Source organism: Pangasianodon hypophthalmus, chromosome 3, assembly GCF_027358585.1.
Source record: "Pangasianodon hypophthalmus isolate fPanHyp1 chromosome 3, fPanHyp1.pri, whole genome shotgun sequence".
Classification (NCBI taxonomy): Eukaryota; Metazoa; Chordata; class Actinopteri; order Siluriformes; family Pangasiidae; genus Pangasianodon; species Pangasianodon hypophthalmus.
In genome coordinates, this window is record NC_069712.1 from 15,410,964 (window position 1) to 15,430,566 (window position 19,603).

The 19,603-nt window shown below is 36.2% G+C and overlaps 1 protein-coding gene across 2 annotated transcripts; it reads left to right on the forward strand.

Annotated features, from left to right (window-relative positions):
• Positions 1–67: 67 nt before the first annotated feature.
• prom2 (prominin 2) lies at positions 68–18,734 on the forward strand. 2 transcript variants are annotated; one of them, XM_026940574.3, is made up of 25 exons: positions 68–169; positions 929–1,102; positions 1,482–1,763; positions 3,846–3,901; positions 5,663–5,868; positions 6,218–6,338; positions 6,697–6,760; positions 6,852–6,941; positions 8,010–8,194; positions 12,026–12,100; positions 12,845–12,908; positions 13,216–13,372; positions 14,629–14,781; positions 14,928–15,051; positions 15,179–15,267; positions 15,566–15,650; positions 15,795–15,938; positions 16,286–16,354; positions 16,585–16,677; positions 16,819–16,872; positions 17,280–17,360; positions 17,530–17,598; positions 17,745–17,834; positions 18,012–18,124; positions 18,217–18,734. In XM_026940574.3, exons 3-25 carry the CDS (start codon positions 1,553–1,555, stop codon positions 18,266–18,268), a joined length of 2,445 nt encoding a protein of 814 aa, XP_026796375.2. In that variant the 5' UTR covers positions 68–169; positions 929–1,102; positions 1,482–1,552; the 3' UTR covers positions 18,269–18,734. The 2 variants fall into 2 exon arrangements, with proteins under 2 accessions (XP_026796375.2, XP_053088430.1); XM_053232455.1 differs by having other exon boundaries at positions 109–1,131.
• The last annotated feature ends 869 nt before the right edge of the window (positions 18,735–19,603 follow it).

The window sequence follows — 19,603 nt, forward strand, 5'->3', positions numbered from 1 at the left end:
TATATACATCTTCCAGCTTCACTCCTATTTGAGCACTGAAGCCAGAGTGTTTACAGGTCCAAAGGTTGAACCTTCACAAGGAGGAAGTCTCATTTCTCTGCTTAGCCTGAAACAGCAAGTGGACTTGTATTTACATTACGATAAAGAACGTTTTAGTAGAAGGTTCAGGGTAAGGTTTATTGCCGTTTTTAAAGGGTCAACTGACTCACTATTCCCATAATAAATTTAAAGGCTTCCGTTTACGTTTCCCTGAAATGCAAATCTGTTTTTTTTTTTCTTTTTAGCTTGAATGTCAGACAGTGCAAATGTGATATGCAGCATGCTATTCAAATGCACTGGTGTCAGGTTGTAAGCAAAGATATTTGCTTCTTTATTTGTCTGAATACATCCTGTAGTGGAATTCAGTATGTACTTCGTCATGTCGCTGGTTATTTTCATCTTTGCATTGTAAGAGATTCAAGTTAAAACTTGTTTACTCATTTTTGTGACTAGTTTAATGATTGAGTTTAATGTATTAAATTATGTCTGTGAATCCACTAACCACCAAAATCCCTCACACATTTTGTAATCAAATAGATTAAATAGATTTCATGCTGGTTTGAATACTTAAGAATTTTGTTCTCGGCTTCTAATCTAAACAGTCAGCTTCCCGCATATTTGGACTGTGCTGTTACATGTTTGTGCCCCTTCATTGCCTTGAATTTCACAAAGTGTTCAGCAACAGTGCACACACTTTACACTTACTCTGAAATTATTATTCGTCTGTTTGTGGCCATTTAATAAAGAGTTAAATTAGTTAAAATATATTTTTTTAATTAGTTGCCCTATGCATATTCTAAGAGTTAAAATTTTTGCCAAAAGCAATATAACTTATTGCTAGTTTCTTCCCTTCCTCTTTATCTCTCCTTTCAAATTCCTTTTCCAACAGAAGCCCTCCCCTTCCTTCACTCCCTTTTCTGCTCTCACTCACCCTCTAATTGCATTCGTGAACTCCAGATCACAGATCGGCTTTCTTCGGGACATACTCTGTTTATTAGCTAGGCAAGTCAAGCTCTTTGGTCCTGCTCAAGACACAGCAAGACCCTCTTTCACGAGGGTAAAGGTAACGTCCCAGCACTTCTCTTTCTACATGTTAGTAACACCATTAATTCATTTTTCTTCGCATCTTTTGTGCACGGGACAGCTTACTTTGTTTAAGGTTTCCTATTTTTGTGCCAATGGAATGAAGATATTTGATGCTGTATTTTGGAAGTGAAGGAACTATCAGATGATTGGCAGGTAGTTGGTAACTTGTGATGTACCAGAATTTCACAAGTCTCGATGTGAGCATTTGCAAGAGATTTCATTACGCGCAGTAGTCCTGAGTAACGTTTTGAAACTTTAGTGTGAGCAGTTATTGTTCGTTACAGCCGGAGTGCAGTTATGTTTATAATCTACACTGAAGAGCAACCATTATATCCCTTTCATTCTCTGTCTGTCAGGTGCAGCGTGAAGGTGTAAAAGATTAGTAACCATGAGTTAAAATACGGTTGCTTGTTTACTGCTTGCCAAAATGGGGACTAGTATGAGGCTAATTCTTGGGGTGGTGAACTTGCTGCTCTTTCTTTGGCCGTGTGTGAGCACACAGCACTGTCCAGCCGGAATAATTCCTCCAGAACTGGACGGTCCTGAGTCCATCCCTAAATCTCCAGTTCAAGATGGTTATATGTCGCCTATCGTCCACTCCTTTTTGAGCTCTGTCCAACCCAACCCTTTCCCTAAAGGTAAGTTCATTTCTTATATTTGGAGTAATATGTCCCTGTATTTTGTTCTGATGTGCTTGTGTTGTGTGAATATGTTGCATGAGAAGGAGAGAGAGAGAGGAGAATATAATTCAATTTACATTGCAAATAATCTGTGTGAGGAACAATGTTACTCTGTTTATAAGACTATAAGATATGGGTGATGATGTGTAGTGAGAGCATGGTGTTCATTTAAAATTTATCATTTTTAAAATTTATTTAGAATATTTTATAAAATTTATTATCCAGCAGTTGAAGTTGAATTAGGACACTTACGTATTCGCATGGCAAAAACTCAAATAGAAACGATGAACAAAAAATGAACCTGCTGGGAAAAAAAATTCTTAATGAAAATTCCATTAAGCATTTACCTATCAGTACCTAATATTAATAAATTTCAACGGCTCATAAATAATTAATTTCCATTAGGAAGTGTTTTTTCAGCAGGGAGGTAATTACTGAAAAACCATTAAGGTCTGTTAAATGTATAAACCCTTAATTAAACAACTGGTTAATCAGTAGTTAGGCAAAAGTGAGTACTGGTACTTCCTAAAGTTAGGCTCTTTGTTTTGCTTTTCATAGTGTAAAGAATTACAATTTAAATATGTATATTAATTTGGAACTGGGGAAGCTGATCATTACTTACTCTAACCACAGAGACTGGTCACATGTACAGTATTTCTAAAACACATTTAAAAACAAGTTGATCAAATTTCTCTACACTGAGAACAGATTAGTTCAAGATAAGAACATACTGAAGCAAGCCCTTTACCTCTTTCTCTAAAACAGCTTCTCAGGAAAACAGTGCTAACGCATCTATTTAAGAGCTTTTTCAACACAAACCTCAAAGTTGTTGACAAAACATTTCTCATGCTGGCTTAACCTAGTTTACACCACTTATGATGTCGGCTATGTACATAAGGACTGACCTTGAAGTCAGGTTTTAATGACCTAATAAAATGAAACTGCTTGCAATAGAAGTAAATCATTTTAAGAAGTCATGTACACAATGAGTTACCTTCAAGGGAGGCTTTACTGACCTGATAACATGAATTGACATGAAATAAGTTTGAAAATGGGGACTCTAAATAAAACCTCTTTAATTTAAGGTACTTGATGACTTCAACTTGATGAGCTGAACAATGAAATGATCAAAGCTCAGAACTAAAAATGTCTCTTCATGTTTGTTCAGTATTCAGATATTAAAGAGAGAACACAGTTTTGGACAACATGGGAAAAAATATTCAAGTGTTAAGGAAAGTTTGTTGGCACTGATTGAATCTTCAGACACCGTCATTGTTACTGAATGAGTGATTTTTTCATTTGATTTGGTGTAGAAAATGGTTCCATTTGCAGAAACGTGTTTCATCATTCTATTTTGACGGTAATTCACTGTACTTCACTAATAACCATCTGTGTTTCATATATGGAGTTTTGGATACAAAACAAATGAGATACGCGTGGCTCTGTTCTGCTCAGTGCCAGCACAGAAACCAGCTGGAACCAGGTGTACTGTGCCGTAAATGATCATGAATGGATAAACACGAAACACAATAACTAAAGATGTCCAGTTCCCTTTTCAGACATACATCATTGTATTGTGATACCTTTATATTTGACTGTAAACAGAACTACAGAGCATCTCGTTACAATTTTGCATTGTGAGAGCATTTTCACAGGAACTGGTGAACATTGTGACCTTTAGTTCTAAAATGATTAGCTGAAAATCCTGTTACTAAATATAACAATAATTAAATATTCTTTCATACCATGTGTGTAGAATGTGCAAAATATTACAGGTTGTAACACACTCAGTCCTCCTTCTTTACTTAATAACGTAGCATGTCTTGTGCTTGGGAGCTTTGTGCACACACACAGCATGTGGTGGGTTGAAGCCCAAAACAGATAATGTTTATGTTTGAGGGGAAAGCCAAAGCTGAAGGAGTGTGTATGTAAAGTGTTTTATTGGATTATTGATACTGACCAGAAAACAGAGCAGTAAGCTATGCCAATATGTAAAAATGTGAAGATGTAAAAATGTGTTTTTTTTGGTGTTTGTTTTAGATCTATTCATTAAAATTCTGAAATCTCAGAGCACCGATAAAGCAACAATAAATGAGGTATGTAAAGAGTGAACAGAAACATAACATTTTAGAAAAAATGCATGATAGGAACATCTTCATACTTTTCTGGCCAAATGACTTTTACATTACTACAATAATAATACAATAGAATAGAATAGAAATTCATGTTATCCCTTACCCAGGTATTATGTGTAAAATATACACTCACCATCCACTTTAATAGGAACACCTGTACACCTGCTCATTTATGCGGTTATCCAATCAGCCAATCACGTGGCAGCAGCACAGTGCATAAAATCATGCAGATACAGGTTAAGAGCTTCAGTTAATGTTCACATCAAACATCAAAATGGGGGAAAAAATATGATCTCTGTGCCATGGTTGCTGGTACCAAATGGTCTAGTTTGAGAATTTTTCAAACCAGAATATTACTGCTGATCTCCTGAGATTTTCCAACACAACAGTCTCTAGAGTTTACACAGAATGGTGCAAAAAGCAAAAAACATCCTGTGAGCAGAGGGTCTGCAGGCTGAAACACCTTATTGAGTAGAGAGATCAGAGGAGAACGGCCAGACTGGTTTGAGATGACAGGAAATCTATAGTTACTCAAATAAGCACTCTTTACACCCATGGTGAGCAGAAAAGCATCTCGGAAAGCACAACACTTCAAACCTTGAGGTGGATGGGGTAAAACAGCAAAAGACCATGTAAGGTTCCACTCCTGACTATCAAGGGCATAGACTCACTGAAACTGAACAGTTGAAGACTGGAAAAATTGTGTTTTTTTTTCTTTCTAATCTTCAAGTGTCCAGTCTGGGTGAGCCTGTGCTCATGATAGCTTTAGATTCCTGTTCTTAGCTGACAAAAGTGGAACCCAATGTGATCTTCTGCTGTTGTAGCCCATCCATCTCAAGGTTCGATGTTTTGTGCAAGCTGAGATGCTTTTCTGTTCACCACGGTGGTAAAGAGTGATTATATGAGTTACTATATCCTTCCTGGCAGCTTGAACCAATCTGGCAATTTTCCTCTGTCCTCTCTTATTAACAAGGCATTTCCACCCACAGAATGTCACTCACTCAATGTTTTTTTTTTTTTTTTAACATCTTTCTGTGTAAACTCTAGAGACTGTTGTATGTGAAATTCCCAGGAGATCAGCAGTTTATGAAATACTCAAACCAGCCCTTCTGGTATCAGCATCCATGCCACAATTAAAAGTCACAGAGATCACACTTTTTCTTCGTTCTGTTTGATATGAACATTAACTGAAGCTCTTTGACCTGTATCTGCATGATTTTTTTTTTTTTTGCATTGTGCTACTGCCACATGATTGGCTGATTAGAGATACAGGTGTTCCTAATAAAGTGGATGGTGAATGTAGATATCGCCATGTAAATACGTGTGTGGTACTGTTGGTATCGCAAAAATATGTTTTGTTTAAACAGTAGGCTATTATCCCTCAGTCATGAGCACTGCATGCTTGTGTGTCTTTAATAAATAATGTAATAAATAGTGTAATAAATAGCGTTTTTAATAAATAAGTTCTCTCCAGTCACTAGCAGAATATATTGTTGAGTGTCATAATGTTCATATAGCCATTATCAATTTTGAGTAAACTTCTTAGTGAAAAGCTTCCATGTATCCAGTTGAAGCTGTCTTTAAACAAATGAAAATGCTGTACAAGTTTCTTTGTAACACCTAGATATGAGTCAGTGTGTATGAGTCAAGTGCTTCCAAATCCTAGATAAGTAAACCATGTAATCTGTTTTTCACCCTTACTCTGTCTGATGGTGCGTGAAGGTTTTGCGCTATGAGGTGGGATTTCTGGTGTGCGTGGCCATTGGGATTCTGTACATCCTCCTCATGCCCTTAATTGGCCTGTGCTTCGCTTGCTGCCGTTGCTGTGGGAATTGTGGAGGCCGCATGTACCAAGAGCAGACCAAAAGCATCAAATGCAGAAGATGGAGTTTTTACTGGGCCACTTTTCTAATCACCTTCCTTATATTGTAAGTGGCAAAGTGGCTGGTAGAGAAATAAAGCCTCATTGCTCTCTGGTATTCAGGTATTTCAGGTATAATCTTTAAAGGTAATTATTTTAGCCTGTCAAAAGAGCCTGTCACTCTCTCACATTCTTATATGACTCTTTGAAGCATCTTACCCAGTTTATCTCTTAGTGGTGCAGGTAATTTTGGTAGTTGTTTGTTGTCAGTAATGGTATACTACTTCCTTATTTTCTTACTTTTAAGTATAGACTCTTGTGCCCTGTACTGCATATCATTATATACAGTATGTCACTGATGTCTCACTTCACTCTGTATGATTATATGGTGTGATTTAATGAATATTTATCTTTAGGGCAGGGAATATTTGTATGTTCTTAAGCAATACCTACACCCACGAGAGTGTGAGCTCTGCACCACGTGAATTCAACAATACCTTAAAAAATCTACAAAGCTACATCACCACTATTCCCAAGGTAAATATGATAATAAAGAAAAGGTTTATTAAAATTGCTTTATTTGGGTTGGGCACGCTTTTACATTCAGAGCCAGGGCTTCTCTGTCCTAACAAGCTCATTTGACATTATGTTATAACACTGAAAAAGTACATTGCATATTATAGACTCTGGTGTTTCTACCAGGAACACTTTCAGACTCATAAGCTGAATGTTTAAGGAAAGGTTAACAGGTGTGGTGCTTACGATAAGGCTCAATCCTCAAATTTGGCTTGGTGACAGTTTCTGTCTAGTTGTGTGTTTAGGTCTTAGTTTAGTTGCCAAATGGAAAATATAAAGCCCTGAACATGCTGCATGTCTGTGTGTTTTGCTGCAACAGCAAATAGACCAAGTGGTGAATGAGAGCTTTGTTGCTGTGGATAATGTCACATATAACATTAATGGTGAGTCAGAGTGGCTGTGTATGTGACAGAAAAACTGTCTGCTGGGAAAAGGGTTTAAACTGAACCAGATATTTTTGCTTACATTCTACAGAAATTGGCCCTTTGCTTGGCAGAGAGATCCAGAAAGAAATAGAAGGCTTTATTATCCCGGCCCTGGACTCTGCTGCAGTGATGGTACAAGGTAAAAAAACAGAGTCTCTTAAAGAAAACACCTTGAAATGAAATGATATTACACCCACTGAAAGTTTACATTAATGAAATAATCTTTCGTACATTTTTTTTTGTTTAAAATTCTTAAAAACATGTATTTATTAAACACACACTCTTATTACCTACTTGAATTGTTCAAATGCTACAAATGCAATTAATTCAGGCTTTATTGTGATAGCACATCCAATAGTCATACTTTCACATAATAGTTTGTCAAAATAATGTTATATTATGAAATTTAAATTTTAAAACACTATGTCAAAGAAAAATGAAGCATGAGGCCAGTCTGAGAAAATGGCTGACAACAGTATTCCAAGAAACAGTTAATCTTTCAGCGCAATATAATGTTACTGGTGATAAATCTCTTCTTATTGTATTATATAACACTAGCTGTCGCTGAATAATAAAAAAATACAACAAAATTTATGCTGTGTGTAGTAAATGGAGTTCAAAGTGTAAAAATATTAACATCAATAACTGTCTATTTGTATATGTTTTGGAAGTAAAATATATGAGAAATATACACACTGCAAACATTATATCTTTATAACAAGCGAAGATATCTTGAGTAAAGGAAGAATTATCTAATATTTCTAATTATCAGATATAACAGATATAAGGCCATTAAGCCAATACATTAAAACATATTTACTAATTTCAAGCTTAAAATTTTCTCATTCTATTGGAAGATAATTTTACTTCTTTCTAGAAATAAATGCAAGAAACAATATCTGCCAATTGAATAAGGCAAGCTTGAAATGAGTAAAAATAGTCTATATTCAAGATATTTTAACCTAAATTATAACTTTTTGCAGCAAAAATCTGAAAATGGATAAAGAGATCACCATTTTTGCTTAAGCCTAAGTGACAATAACGATCTGTTTGGAAAGAATAATTACTTTCTTAAGACCAGTACAGAAATGTACTTCATTCCTGCATGGCACAGGATTGTATGTTTACTTTAAAGTATGTGTCCATACTTTACTGTATTTTTGCACCTCTTACTTTTAACATTTTCATCTGAATGTTGTGTGTTCAGTTGTTCAAAACACCAGTTTGTTGCTGTACACATTGAATGCAACACAGAAGGAGCTGGATTTGCTACAGTCAAACCTGACTGGAGTGAAAGCTCGCATGAACAAGACACTGCACAGCCCAGACTGCGTGCAGTGTGTCTCCTTGCACTCTGAACTGGACAAGCTGTCCCTGGACACAAGCATTAATGTAAGTGTAATCTGATCTGTCATGTGGAAAAACCAACAGAAATTTGGCTAGGGAATTCAGTAACCACTGTTAAGTGAACCACGTGGACTCTTGAGGCTCTTTATTGTGCTTCTTTAATCTTCAGTCCTTCATTAAACAATTATTGGACATTAGCAGTATCAGCAGTTACAAGCAGACAAAGTACTCTGACAGAAGCAGGAAGGTGCAACCTCTTTTGAAACTTTTTTATGCTGTGGAGATGTGTGTGTGTGTATTTAGTACCACAGTGCTCTCATTTTTACATTACTCAATCTGACTATGACTCTCTCAATCAATGCGACCTTGAGTAGTGATTCTCAAAGTGTGGTCCAGGGAACCACGGGGGGTCTGTGAAGCTTAGCTAGGGGGTCTGTATTTATTTATTTATTTTTTTTGTTATAGCAATGCTAATAATCCAAACTGCCGTAACTCAAAAGCAAACATATAGGTCTATAATAACGTCAACTTGGACCTATTGTTTTTTGTTGGTGGAATGTTCAGGCATAAAATGTACTGGCTTTTGACATTTGAATAGTTCATAAAGTAAATCCATGCTAAGAGTCTGTGGGTATGTATGTATATATATATATATATATATATATATATATATATATATATATATATATATATATATATATATATTTATTATTTTTTTTTACAACTAAAGGGGTTCCTGGCTGCAAAAGTTTTGAGAAGTTTTTTCCTGCCCTAGAGAGTGCAGAATGATGATATATGTAATAGCACACTTCTTGGGGTAATACAGTACTGTCCAAATGTCTCATGCCACTGATAAATAGTACTTGTGTTGGGTTTTATAATGCACGCCTGAACTCTGTAGTGCAGGGACACTTGCTCAACATGGGCTTTAGTACAGTGTTCACGATAACCCTATGTATGGTAGACAATCCATTTTATGCACTTTACTGAAATTATTTTCTCTCAAAAAGTGATTTTTTTCCTACACTTTATTTCATTAAATCAGCAAAGTAATATCCAACCAAATGCTTTTCAATATACATGGATGATAAAGTTATTTGATATTCAGATGAGATATATTAAATGCTTTACAGAGAATATTTTTTCACTTTTAACATAAACAGTACTGAATAGGAATTCAGCAAAAAAATAGCTGAATTATATGTTCATGGTGGTTTTGCAGGCTTGTATGTCTCTCTTTCTTCCTCACTTCCTCATCACCGAGTTGTCCTGTAAAAATACAGGATCCCAGCCCCCACCAAAACAAAATGGAACAATGGGAAAAGCTTTAGCGTATTGCTGAATTTTAAGCATTACACTGGTAGGTCTTTTGTGATGAGAAAATTAATTTATTACCCACAGATTTAGAACTCTCATGAATGCCTTCTGAATAGAAGGCATGAAAACACTCCGTGTGACAGTGGAAACAAAAGTGTATATGTGATACAGAGCAAGGCACTGGCATCTCCTTGCCTCATTACAGTTTTTAATCTTTGCATTAGCGTCAGATCTTGAACTGCTTTTGGATCCTTGTTTGTTTATATTTGTTTAAATAACAACACTTAATCTTCATATCACGTGTGACCATTGTGTATAACTTACTGTATATGATAGTCCAAAGTGGCAAAAAAGAAGTGAACTGGAAGGGAGTATGCAAATACAGTACATCAATGGGAGGGATATAGTCTCTAGTTACTGGAAGTAATTATTGTACAGTACTGTGGCGACAAGGAAGTCTTTTCAAAGATTTGATTGTGGCTACACTGTACAGCAGTTTTCATGCCCAAAGAGAGTGATTCAATTATACTGGCTGGTGGATTTGAAAATGAGGAAGAAGTTGAAGAGGAAAAAGATGGTTTTTCATGCCATCCATTAGACAAACAGGTATTCATAGACCATATTGAAAAAGTAGATCTTTCCTCCTCAGTGGTGGATGGAAAAATAAAAGGGCAATTCCGTAACGGTAGTTCAGCAAGTAGCATTGCTGTCTAACAGGTCCAGGATCCCTGGTTCAATCCTGAGCTCAGGTTACTGTCTGCGTAGACTTTCTGTGCATGTTCTCCCCATGTCCGTGTGGGTTTAATCTGCATTCTCCAGTTTCCTGTCACCTCTAAATTGCCTCTAGGTGTGAATGTGTGTGTACATGGTGCCTTGATGACCTTTGCTATATTCTTGTATCAAAAATAGATAGGCTTGTGTCACACACAGGAAGGTGAAAATGAATTACTGTTTATGTTTTTTAAATCTAATCTTAGAATGAAAGATTTTTTTGCACGTTCAATCTATAATACATTTATATTTAAAAGCTTGTTTGATTTGATAACGGTTTCATTTTTTTTGACTGATACGAAGCATAACATTTGGTATCAATCTGACATTTCATAATATAATTTACCTTACTGTGTCTTATCTTTTAAAGTGATTCCACACCATTTCAAATATTGAGCCACCACATTAACTCTTATTCAAACCTTTTAAAGTTTAATTTCCAACCACTTCCTGCATACATGATACAATGGCCTTTCTTGTTGGTCTTCTCTTCCTCTATCTTTTGTTGGTTGAGTGAATTCAGTAAAAATGAATGTGCTTCTCAAATCAAGCTCAATATCATAGCTCAGTATAATTCAAGTTTTGTGCTGAATAAAAGGCCTGTTACATTTGAAAAGCATTCTTTCAGGGACCCAAACAGAATAGAGACCTTTGTCTCCCAATTTTATCATTTATTACTGGACAGGACACATTCATTGTTCTCTGTTTTTGTGTGAAGTTTATTATGGGCTTAGTGTCTGTGTTGCCATGAAGACTGACTCCAGTAGGCTCATCTCCTTAATGGCTTTATTTTGTTCTCCATAATCTTTAACTCCCAATCAGTTTACCTCTCTTTAAATATTTACCATACTGAAAATCTTACTGGTCAGATATTTAGACATTCATAATTATGTTAATAATTATGATTATAATACCTTTTCAAGTTTTCACAGTATCCCCTCAAAAACACCTATTGATGATATTTTTAAAATCAAATTATTGTTAGAGGCACTAATTAAATTATACAAAGTAATTCTCTGTTAAACAGTGGTGGGAACATTATTTGCAGTTAAACCTAAGTGAGGAAGACTGGAAAGGTTCTGCTCGGTATTCACTTCTTCTCAATTGGTGACGTAGCTAAAACTTCATCATGCCTGTTCATCATGCATGTTGGGCTAAGGTCAATTGTGTCAAGATCAAACCTAATCTCGACCCCACATGTGATAGATGTCACCACGCCCCTGTGACATTAGCTGATGTGTTTGGTATTGTCCCTCTCTAGCTCAGCAGTTATCCTCAGTAATTATCATGGCATCACAGCATTTGTAACTGTAATCCAGTTGTATTTGTTAAAACTTAATTGCTGAGCTTGCTTAGGGAAAGGCCTGGAAACCAAATAAGTGTTTTTCTATCCATGTGACAAAATGCAATGTAAAATGCAAACAATTAATGTTACTAATATTGTATCAGTGTTTGTTTGCAGTTATTCTAGATTTATAAATCTATTATAGATAAATAGGTTTTACAAGCACTTGCTGCTCATACAGTTGGTGGCATAAGACTTTTGCACAGTACTGTCGAAGAGTGTGAGACAATCTTGTTTGAGAAAGATAATAATAATAAAAAAATCCAGTGTAGAGTGAACCCAGACATTTGCACCCTCTGGAGTCATTGGATATTTACTGCCCTCTGGTGTCAATTATACCACATATCAGCCATGGTGCTGTATGATTCACTCAAACCAATGTGTAAAATAACACCCCACTATCACAACAACGCTGATAATATTTGTTCTGTTGGGTCTTTCAGATATCCAGCCTTAATAAACTCCAGGCAGCTGTGGACCAGGCTGAGAAGACTGATCTGAATATGCAGATACAGAAAGTACTATCTTCAGTACATTCTTTCACTACCTATAGTTGGAAAATATCTGAATAATCATAATTGTGTTAGTACATGAAGTAATGTTCATGAGATTTTACAGTTATTGATTGTTGCTATGCTATGAATCTTTTGCTGTGCACAGTTTGTCAAGCCTCTACCGCATCTGTCAGTAGAAAGACATTACCATAGACATTATTAACACTTTAGTCTGCCTTAGACACTCTACATACTGTCAATTAGCCATCTATAGATTGTCAGGTGACTATAATGAAGCATAATCAACTGGTTCTCGATAACATGTCAACAAGTAGGGTTGTTAATGTTTAGCAGATAATCTATAGAGCATCAGCTTGTCCCTTTTCCTTTCACTTTATTTGGATAGTCTAATTTATAGTTGTTGATTTTTAGTAAATATACCCTTGGCTCAATCAGTGTGTCTCAAATAATATGATGATTTCAAATACAGTCCATGTGTACTCTGTTAGTGGATTTTCTGATATTTTGTTGGAAGATGAATAAACATATTTTGACATATTGAAAAGCACATATAATAGACTATAGATGGTTTGTTGACTGTGTGTAGACTGCCCAAAACTTGATAACCTAAATGAAGTGTTCTTAGTCTTTCTAATTTATTCAGATTTAATTTGTAGATAAAATGTAAAGCAGAGGTTCATTTTTTTCCACCCATAAACTTTGGGGGATGCTAACATTTGCATTCCATCATACATTTCTGTCTCATAGGGGAAAGCCTTCTTTGAAAGCATTCCTGACAGGGTGACTACTGCAACCAGAGACAGCGTGCAGAGTAAGTACAGGTTGTGGTATGTCTTTGAGGAATCCAGTAGTCTATTTTTTGACATTTCCTGTGAGCAAAGGTTTTCATCTAATTATGTGCTTTTATTTACTATGTTTAATAAATATAATTATGTGCTTTTATTATTTTTTTGATAAGTATGATAACTAAGTACAGCTTACTTTGTACTATAAAATGGACTAAAAGGTTTTATACTCAAATATCCATGCAGCTGTTAATACTGTTCTTCTTTGCTTTACATAGTGCTCAGTTCTTAAAAGTCTTCTTCACTTGTTCATGCCCTTTATATCTTTTAAAGAGGTTCAACAGGACCTTCAAACCATAAAGAGCCAGGTCTCACAGGTAACCAGAGATATTCCACTTGACCAATTGACTGAATTCTCCAACACACTGAGTACTATACAACAAGATACCAAGCTGTACACACCCACGATAGACCAGGCAGAGAAACTCAGGTAACAACTTATCACTCTTAGAGTTTATTAATATAGAGAGACTTTCAAACGTTTAATGCTGTTAATGTTAATGTTTTAATGCTGTTTGCAAATTTATTTTGTGGAAAATATTAAGTATGATGTTCAGTATATAAAAAAATATATAGACATGTGACAAATAAAAGGAAAACAGGGTAACTCAATTATACTTTAGATCCACTTGTCCTCTTAGAGGGAAGATCTAAGGTGCAAATCACTAATCACTGACTGATCACTTTTTTTCTTCCTTCCTTTTCTTTCTTCCTGTACTTTAACTGTCTGTGAGCTGCTGTGATAAGTGAATTTCCCCACTGTGGGATCAATAAAGTTTATCTTATCTTATCAGTACAAAGTTATTCTGACTGATAACGTTAATCTTATGATGAAACATTTCTATCCTGATGGGAGTGGTCTCTTCCTCCTGTTTTCAATTTGGTAATTTGCCAGTTCCCATCCACTAGTTAATGCTCCCCTACATGACAGCTACCAACCGGGGAGGCTTGGGGCAAACACATCCTTCCTCTGAGACACACGAAGCCAAACACTCTAAACCTTTGCTCATTATGTGTCACAAGGCAGCACAACCCACACGGCGGAAAGCACTATCTCAGCTCTTCTTCATAAATGAGCTCACAGATGCTCTGATTGACAGGGGAGACATAAAGCATGGCCAAATATGTGCTCTTGGAGCCAACACAGATGGCTGTGGCATTGTTGGGCTACAAACTTAAAATCTCCTGACGATAAGGCAAATTCTTTTTTGTTGCACCACTCAGGACTCCTAGGAAAATGGTTTCTTCCAAAAATGGCAATGTCCACTCCACAGGGCATGAGGAGTCACTGAATGGTTTGAGTATCAAAATGATGTAAATCATATGCTATGGACTTCACAGTCACCAGATCTGAACCCCAATGAACACCTATGGAGAATATTGGAGCAACATGTTAGACAGCGCTCTTCAGCACCATCACCAAAAAACACCAGTTGAGGGAATATCTTTTGGAAATATGGTGTTAATCCCTCCAGTACAGTTCCAGAAATGTGTAGAATCTGTGGCAAGGTGCACTGATTGTATTGGTGGCCGCATACTTTACTAATAAACGTTATGTTACTTTTTCTGTGAATTTATCGCCCACCCCTATATACTGTATATACAAAACACTTCAGTTATGCATTGTGGCAAAATTGTGGAGACAGGAAAAGATGAAAGTGTGTATGCACTTGTATGTGTATGTAGGTGGATTATTGCAGTGATCCTGTGCTGTCTCATTCTTCTGGTGGTGGTGTGCAATCTGCTGGGATTGATGCTTGGCCCAGCAGGACTGGTACCTAAAGATGATCCAACTGATCGCTCTAGCACAGCAAACTGTGGTGGACTGTTCCTCATGGCGTACGTACAAACATAACCTGAGTGTGTGAGACAGCACATTCTGTTTAAATCAGAAAAAAGGTCATATCTCTTGTGTAAAAGTATTTATCCAGATTGCATTATAGCACTGCCTAATGCTTGAATATGTTTCTTTTGTTTGATTGCAGGGGTGTAGGCTTCAGCTTTTTATTCTCTTGGATATTCATGATAGTCGTCTTGATACTTTTCTTGATAGGGGGTAACACGTATACCCTCATCTGTGTGCCATGGAAGACCCAGCAACTCTTTCAGGTAAAATTACTGTACATATTGTACTGTTTTAGTTTTCCAAATACAGATCCATTCATTTATTCTTCTAGTTGTATAATGCATAATGATATGACCAGTGCATTAATTGTGTTTGTGTTTTTAATCACAGCTCATTGACACTCCAGATGTGATTCCAGGATTCCAGCTGTCTCAAAGCCTAGGACTAAAGATTAACCTCACTATCACTGATGTGTATAAGTAAGACACACACACACACACACACACACACACACACACACACACACAATGAGACACTCCCTGCAAAATAAAAATTGAAAGCTATTTCTAGTCACCCCATTTCTACACTTAGATAAGAAGAAGGGAAAAATACAAAGAAGTTTTAAAACTTTACAATGAATCTTGTGGCCACAAGTATCCACGTGACTGTGAAATTAAAGAGTAGCTTCTACTTAAAGTAGTTTAGGAAATTTCTTTTTTCACTTTTATAAAATGCTTTTTTCTGTCGTTGGTAATTTGTATCATGTATCATTCACAGTGACTGCCAGATGAACAAGTCTCTATGGAACACCTTACACCTGGAGGACATTATTAATCTCAATAACTATCTTAATGTCTCCAAAGTAAGAGCAATATCTCATCTCCTAGACTCCCCATTCCATTGAAACACGATTAGATGTTTTCAGTAATCCAACAATTTTCCACCTACAGTATCTTATGTAATGTTAGAAAGTCAGTCATGATCTCTTGTTCTTGATGGTGAACAGTACACAGGACAGGTGCAGGAGGCGCTTGAGAACAGCAATATCACTTTACCCAGCATTGTTCTGCTCAATTCTGAGACAAAGAAGCAACTGATCAGCTTCTCTGCTACAGCCAGCAGCGTCAACATCAGTAGCTTAATGCAGAAGGTACAGTCCCTAATTATCTCAGCTCTCTCCATTTCTGATTAGAGGATTCAAATCTAACGTGTGTCAAGATACTATTCTTGGGCCCTTTAACTTGAACGCTTACCCATTTAAGAGGGGGAATACACTGGCTGGTCCTTTGGATTAACAGCTACATTCCAACCTGGTATATACAAACAATAATTATGTTACGATGTAGACTTTTGTACGAATAATTAACTAAATAATTTAGTTAAGCTTTCTTTGCATCACAGTAAGTGGTGAATATAAAATAAACCTTTACTCCAAAAGTTTATAGAAAACTTTAAAAATATATATATGTATATGTTGTTGTTTTTTTTTTTTTTTAGGTTACTACTCCATCAGGAACAAATCTTAGTTACATTGCAGACAGATTGGATGCTTTGGTTAATATCCAGGTATACATTTTATTTTTTGTATGTTTTTCCTTTGTTGTTGTATGTTTTTCCTTTGTTTAAAAGATATGGCTTGCCTGTTATTGAATAATGCTCTAGCTCTAGCATTTGGCTTGTGATTTAGATGCTACTCATGCTGTGAGAAGTTCCACAATCTGCCAAAATAATAATAATTAATAGTAGTTTTGAAATTATTATTCATTTTTTATATTTTATTATTACCTACTTTTCAGACCAATGCTAGTATAAAAGCTGAACTACAGAATGAGGCAAAAGACCTGAGATTCATCCAGACTCAGCTTAATTCCACCATCAAGCATCAGTTGGTATGTTCACTAAACACAAAAGAGCAACATACTGAAACTGAATACAAATGAATGTAGATACTAACAGAAAACACTATCCCATTATCTCTTTATGCAACAGTTGGTTTTGTCCAATATATAGGGTGATTTTCTATTTTACAGATGGAGTTAGACTCTGAAATTGAGCGTTTCAGTGACATAATGTCACACATCAATGTAAGTTGGAAATTGAAACACACATGAAATTGTTGGAAATCTTACAGCATACCTGTAAATGACCATAATTATTCTCTGTATTCAGTATTAAATCCAAATCTGCTAATCTATGACACCATGTATTGCAGAGTTTCTCACAACTCTAGAAAACAAAAAGGAAGCTGCAGTGTTTCCCTTTCTCTAGAACATCTTTGCCACATCAGCTAATTATCTGAATATTCATGAGATGAATTTGGTGTGTTGGTGCTCTACACTGCGCAGTGTTTGGTCCTCCAGAACCTTATTTGGATAACAGAAATCTTCTTCTTAGAAGAACTATGTCACTTATGTTTCGCATTAGATTATATTGGATTTTTGTGCATAACCTAAAGTAAGAAAAACAATGACAGGAATTTCCACTGCTCTAGGGTACTGTGGAGAATGTTCTGGAGAAAGTCAGTTCTGCTCAGGATGTTTTGAACAACAACACAACAGAAACAGTGAAATCAGTAAGTATGCTGGTGAATATGGTCTATAATTAATATTCAGACTACGCTTTAAGTACATTGTAAGTAAACACATAGAACTCAATAAGCCTTCTTAATCTGACGCGTATTACCATTAATACTGTAGCCATTAATAGTGTAAAATATCAAACTTGTAAACATTCTTCTACAGAAATTGACTGAATTTGTAGACTGTCAGATTGGAGTCTTTACAACGCTTGCTGAATGGGCCAACCAAACAGTAAGTCTTAGCTTTACATTTCTAACACAGATTGGAAATTTTTAGCACACTATACATTGTATGAGGTGTACATATTGGCTATGGTGGACTGTGACAAAAACTCCAGACAGAATGGAGTGTTTATTTGTGCTGTGTGTGTGTGTCAGATTACTGAGCAGGTGGGACGCTGTGGGCCGGTTGCTGTTAGTGTCAACACTGTAGAAAATCTATTTTGCTCACAGCTTGTGGACTCTCTGGTAAGCATGCTTTTTTCCCCTTAACAATATCTATTTCCACTTACCTTTCTTTGAATATCTGTGTACAGCAGGCATGTCTTATAGGAAAAAAAAGTGCTTCTAAATAGATTATTATGGCATAAACCTATAATTTATCTCACCAATTAATTAATTAATTGATATATTCTCTGTGTCCAGAATGCCTTTTGGTTTAGTTTGGGCTGGTGCATTGTCTTCCTCATTCCTAGCATTATTTTCTCTGTTAAACTGGCCAAGTTTTACCGCCGGATGAAGTACAAGGATGAGTTTATGTGAGTTTTAACTGCTGGATCCCAGACACATAGAAATGCATTGTGTTAGGCTGTTGGCATGGCTCACATTTTTGTGCTACTTCTTTTTGAAGGGATAACATAATGATGAGCCCGATCCCACGAGTCAATCTAAAACCATACTGAAAGGAGGAAGAAAAATTACAGTACTGTATATTCATTGTTGCCATAATAAAGGACCTTGGCACAGCCTGAGGAGACATACACTGGATGCTGGGTCTAAAAACTCAGAGCCTGGAATTCTTCTGCTTTTGGATAAAGGAGGAAAATTTAATGTGATTTGGAATGTGCACATTCCAGACATGCTTTAGAGATTTTACAATAAGTGAGATCTCCTGAGTCATGACTATGAATGCGTGCGATCTATCAGTCAGAGGCTTTTGAGTTATTTTGGATCACTGCTTTGTATTTGCACTTTTTTTCACAGTGATTATGTACAATATGTGTCTGGAATGCATATTGTTGATTTTATTTTTTATTTTTTCATAATTAATGATAATTGGTAACGAGAATGAAAGCACTGCTTCATGCATTGCTGTAATTTCAATTGTTTATTTCAGATGTTCTGTCTTTAATAAACCATTACTACTGACATTGTAATTACCAGTTTCATTTTTTCTTTTTTCCTCTTAACCGCTCAGTCAATAAGACATCCCTTCCGCCTCCATTTCTGAGGCTCTGTTCTAAACATAGAAACAAAATCAATACAATGGAGGCAGCAGTAGCTGGTGAAAAACCGCTCTTGTGAAGAAGCAGCTTTCAGAGTCTGTGGTTTTGCCTTACTGGAGATAAGTAGGATGGAATCTGACCACTGAGTCTGTTCTGTAAATGTAAAGCTGCATAATCATAGCCCTTTTGGAACTGTCTGCTGTCTCTTATGATCTACTCTAATGCTCTCGCTTCACTTAATCACAGCTTGGCTGGGATAGCAGAGGCCTTTCACACTGCTGTGCTGAACCTAGGTGTTTGGTGTAAAGCACCTCTTACTGTGGTCTGTCTTGTCCAGCAGCACACGTCTCATTCTCCAGTCACATATTAGTGAGCATTCCAAACATAGCCATGCTGCTCAGGACAAAGGAGCAGCATATACACCCAGAAGACCCCATTTGCACTCAATACTCAGCACTGAATCAAATACAGCCACCTTCATAAAGGCTTTCTTACAGCTGAGTAAGAACATACCCACTGAACCTGTGCATGATTTGATATTTAGGTTAATACTCATTATCTGGGTTAATAGTGGTCAATGGTATTTTATAAATCCACTATGTGTAATACTAGGCCAAATAACTATAATCTTTATGGAACACTGAAGTGCTTCAAATAGAAAACTGTATGCTTAAGCCATTTACAATCAGTTTTTTGAACCCTAAACTACAATAAAAAACATTCCTATTGTTTATTCTCACAACATATGTTTGAATTTACATAAGATTTTATGCACAACTGATGGTAAAACTG

Excerpts from the sequence above, each read along its gene's own strand:
- prom2 (XM_026940574.3), top strand. The coding sequence starts at position 1,553 with ATGGGGACTAGTATGAGGCTAATTCTTGGGGTGGTGAACTTGCTGCTC. Across the intron at positions 6,339-6,696 it reads ACATCACCACTATTCCCAAG|CAAATAGACCAAGTGGTGAA; the intron begins GTAAATATGATA and ends TTGCTGCAACAG. Across the intron at positions 17,361-17,529 it reads CAACAGAAACAGTGAAATCA|AAATTGACTGAATTTGTAGA; the intron begins GTAAGTATGCTG and ends ATTCTTCTACAG.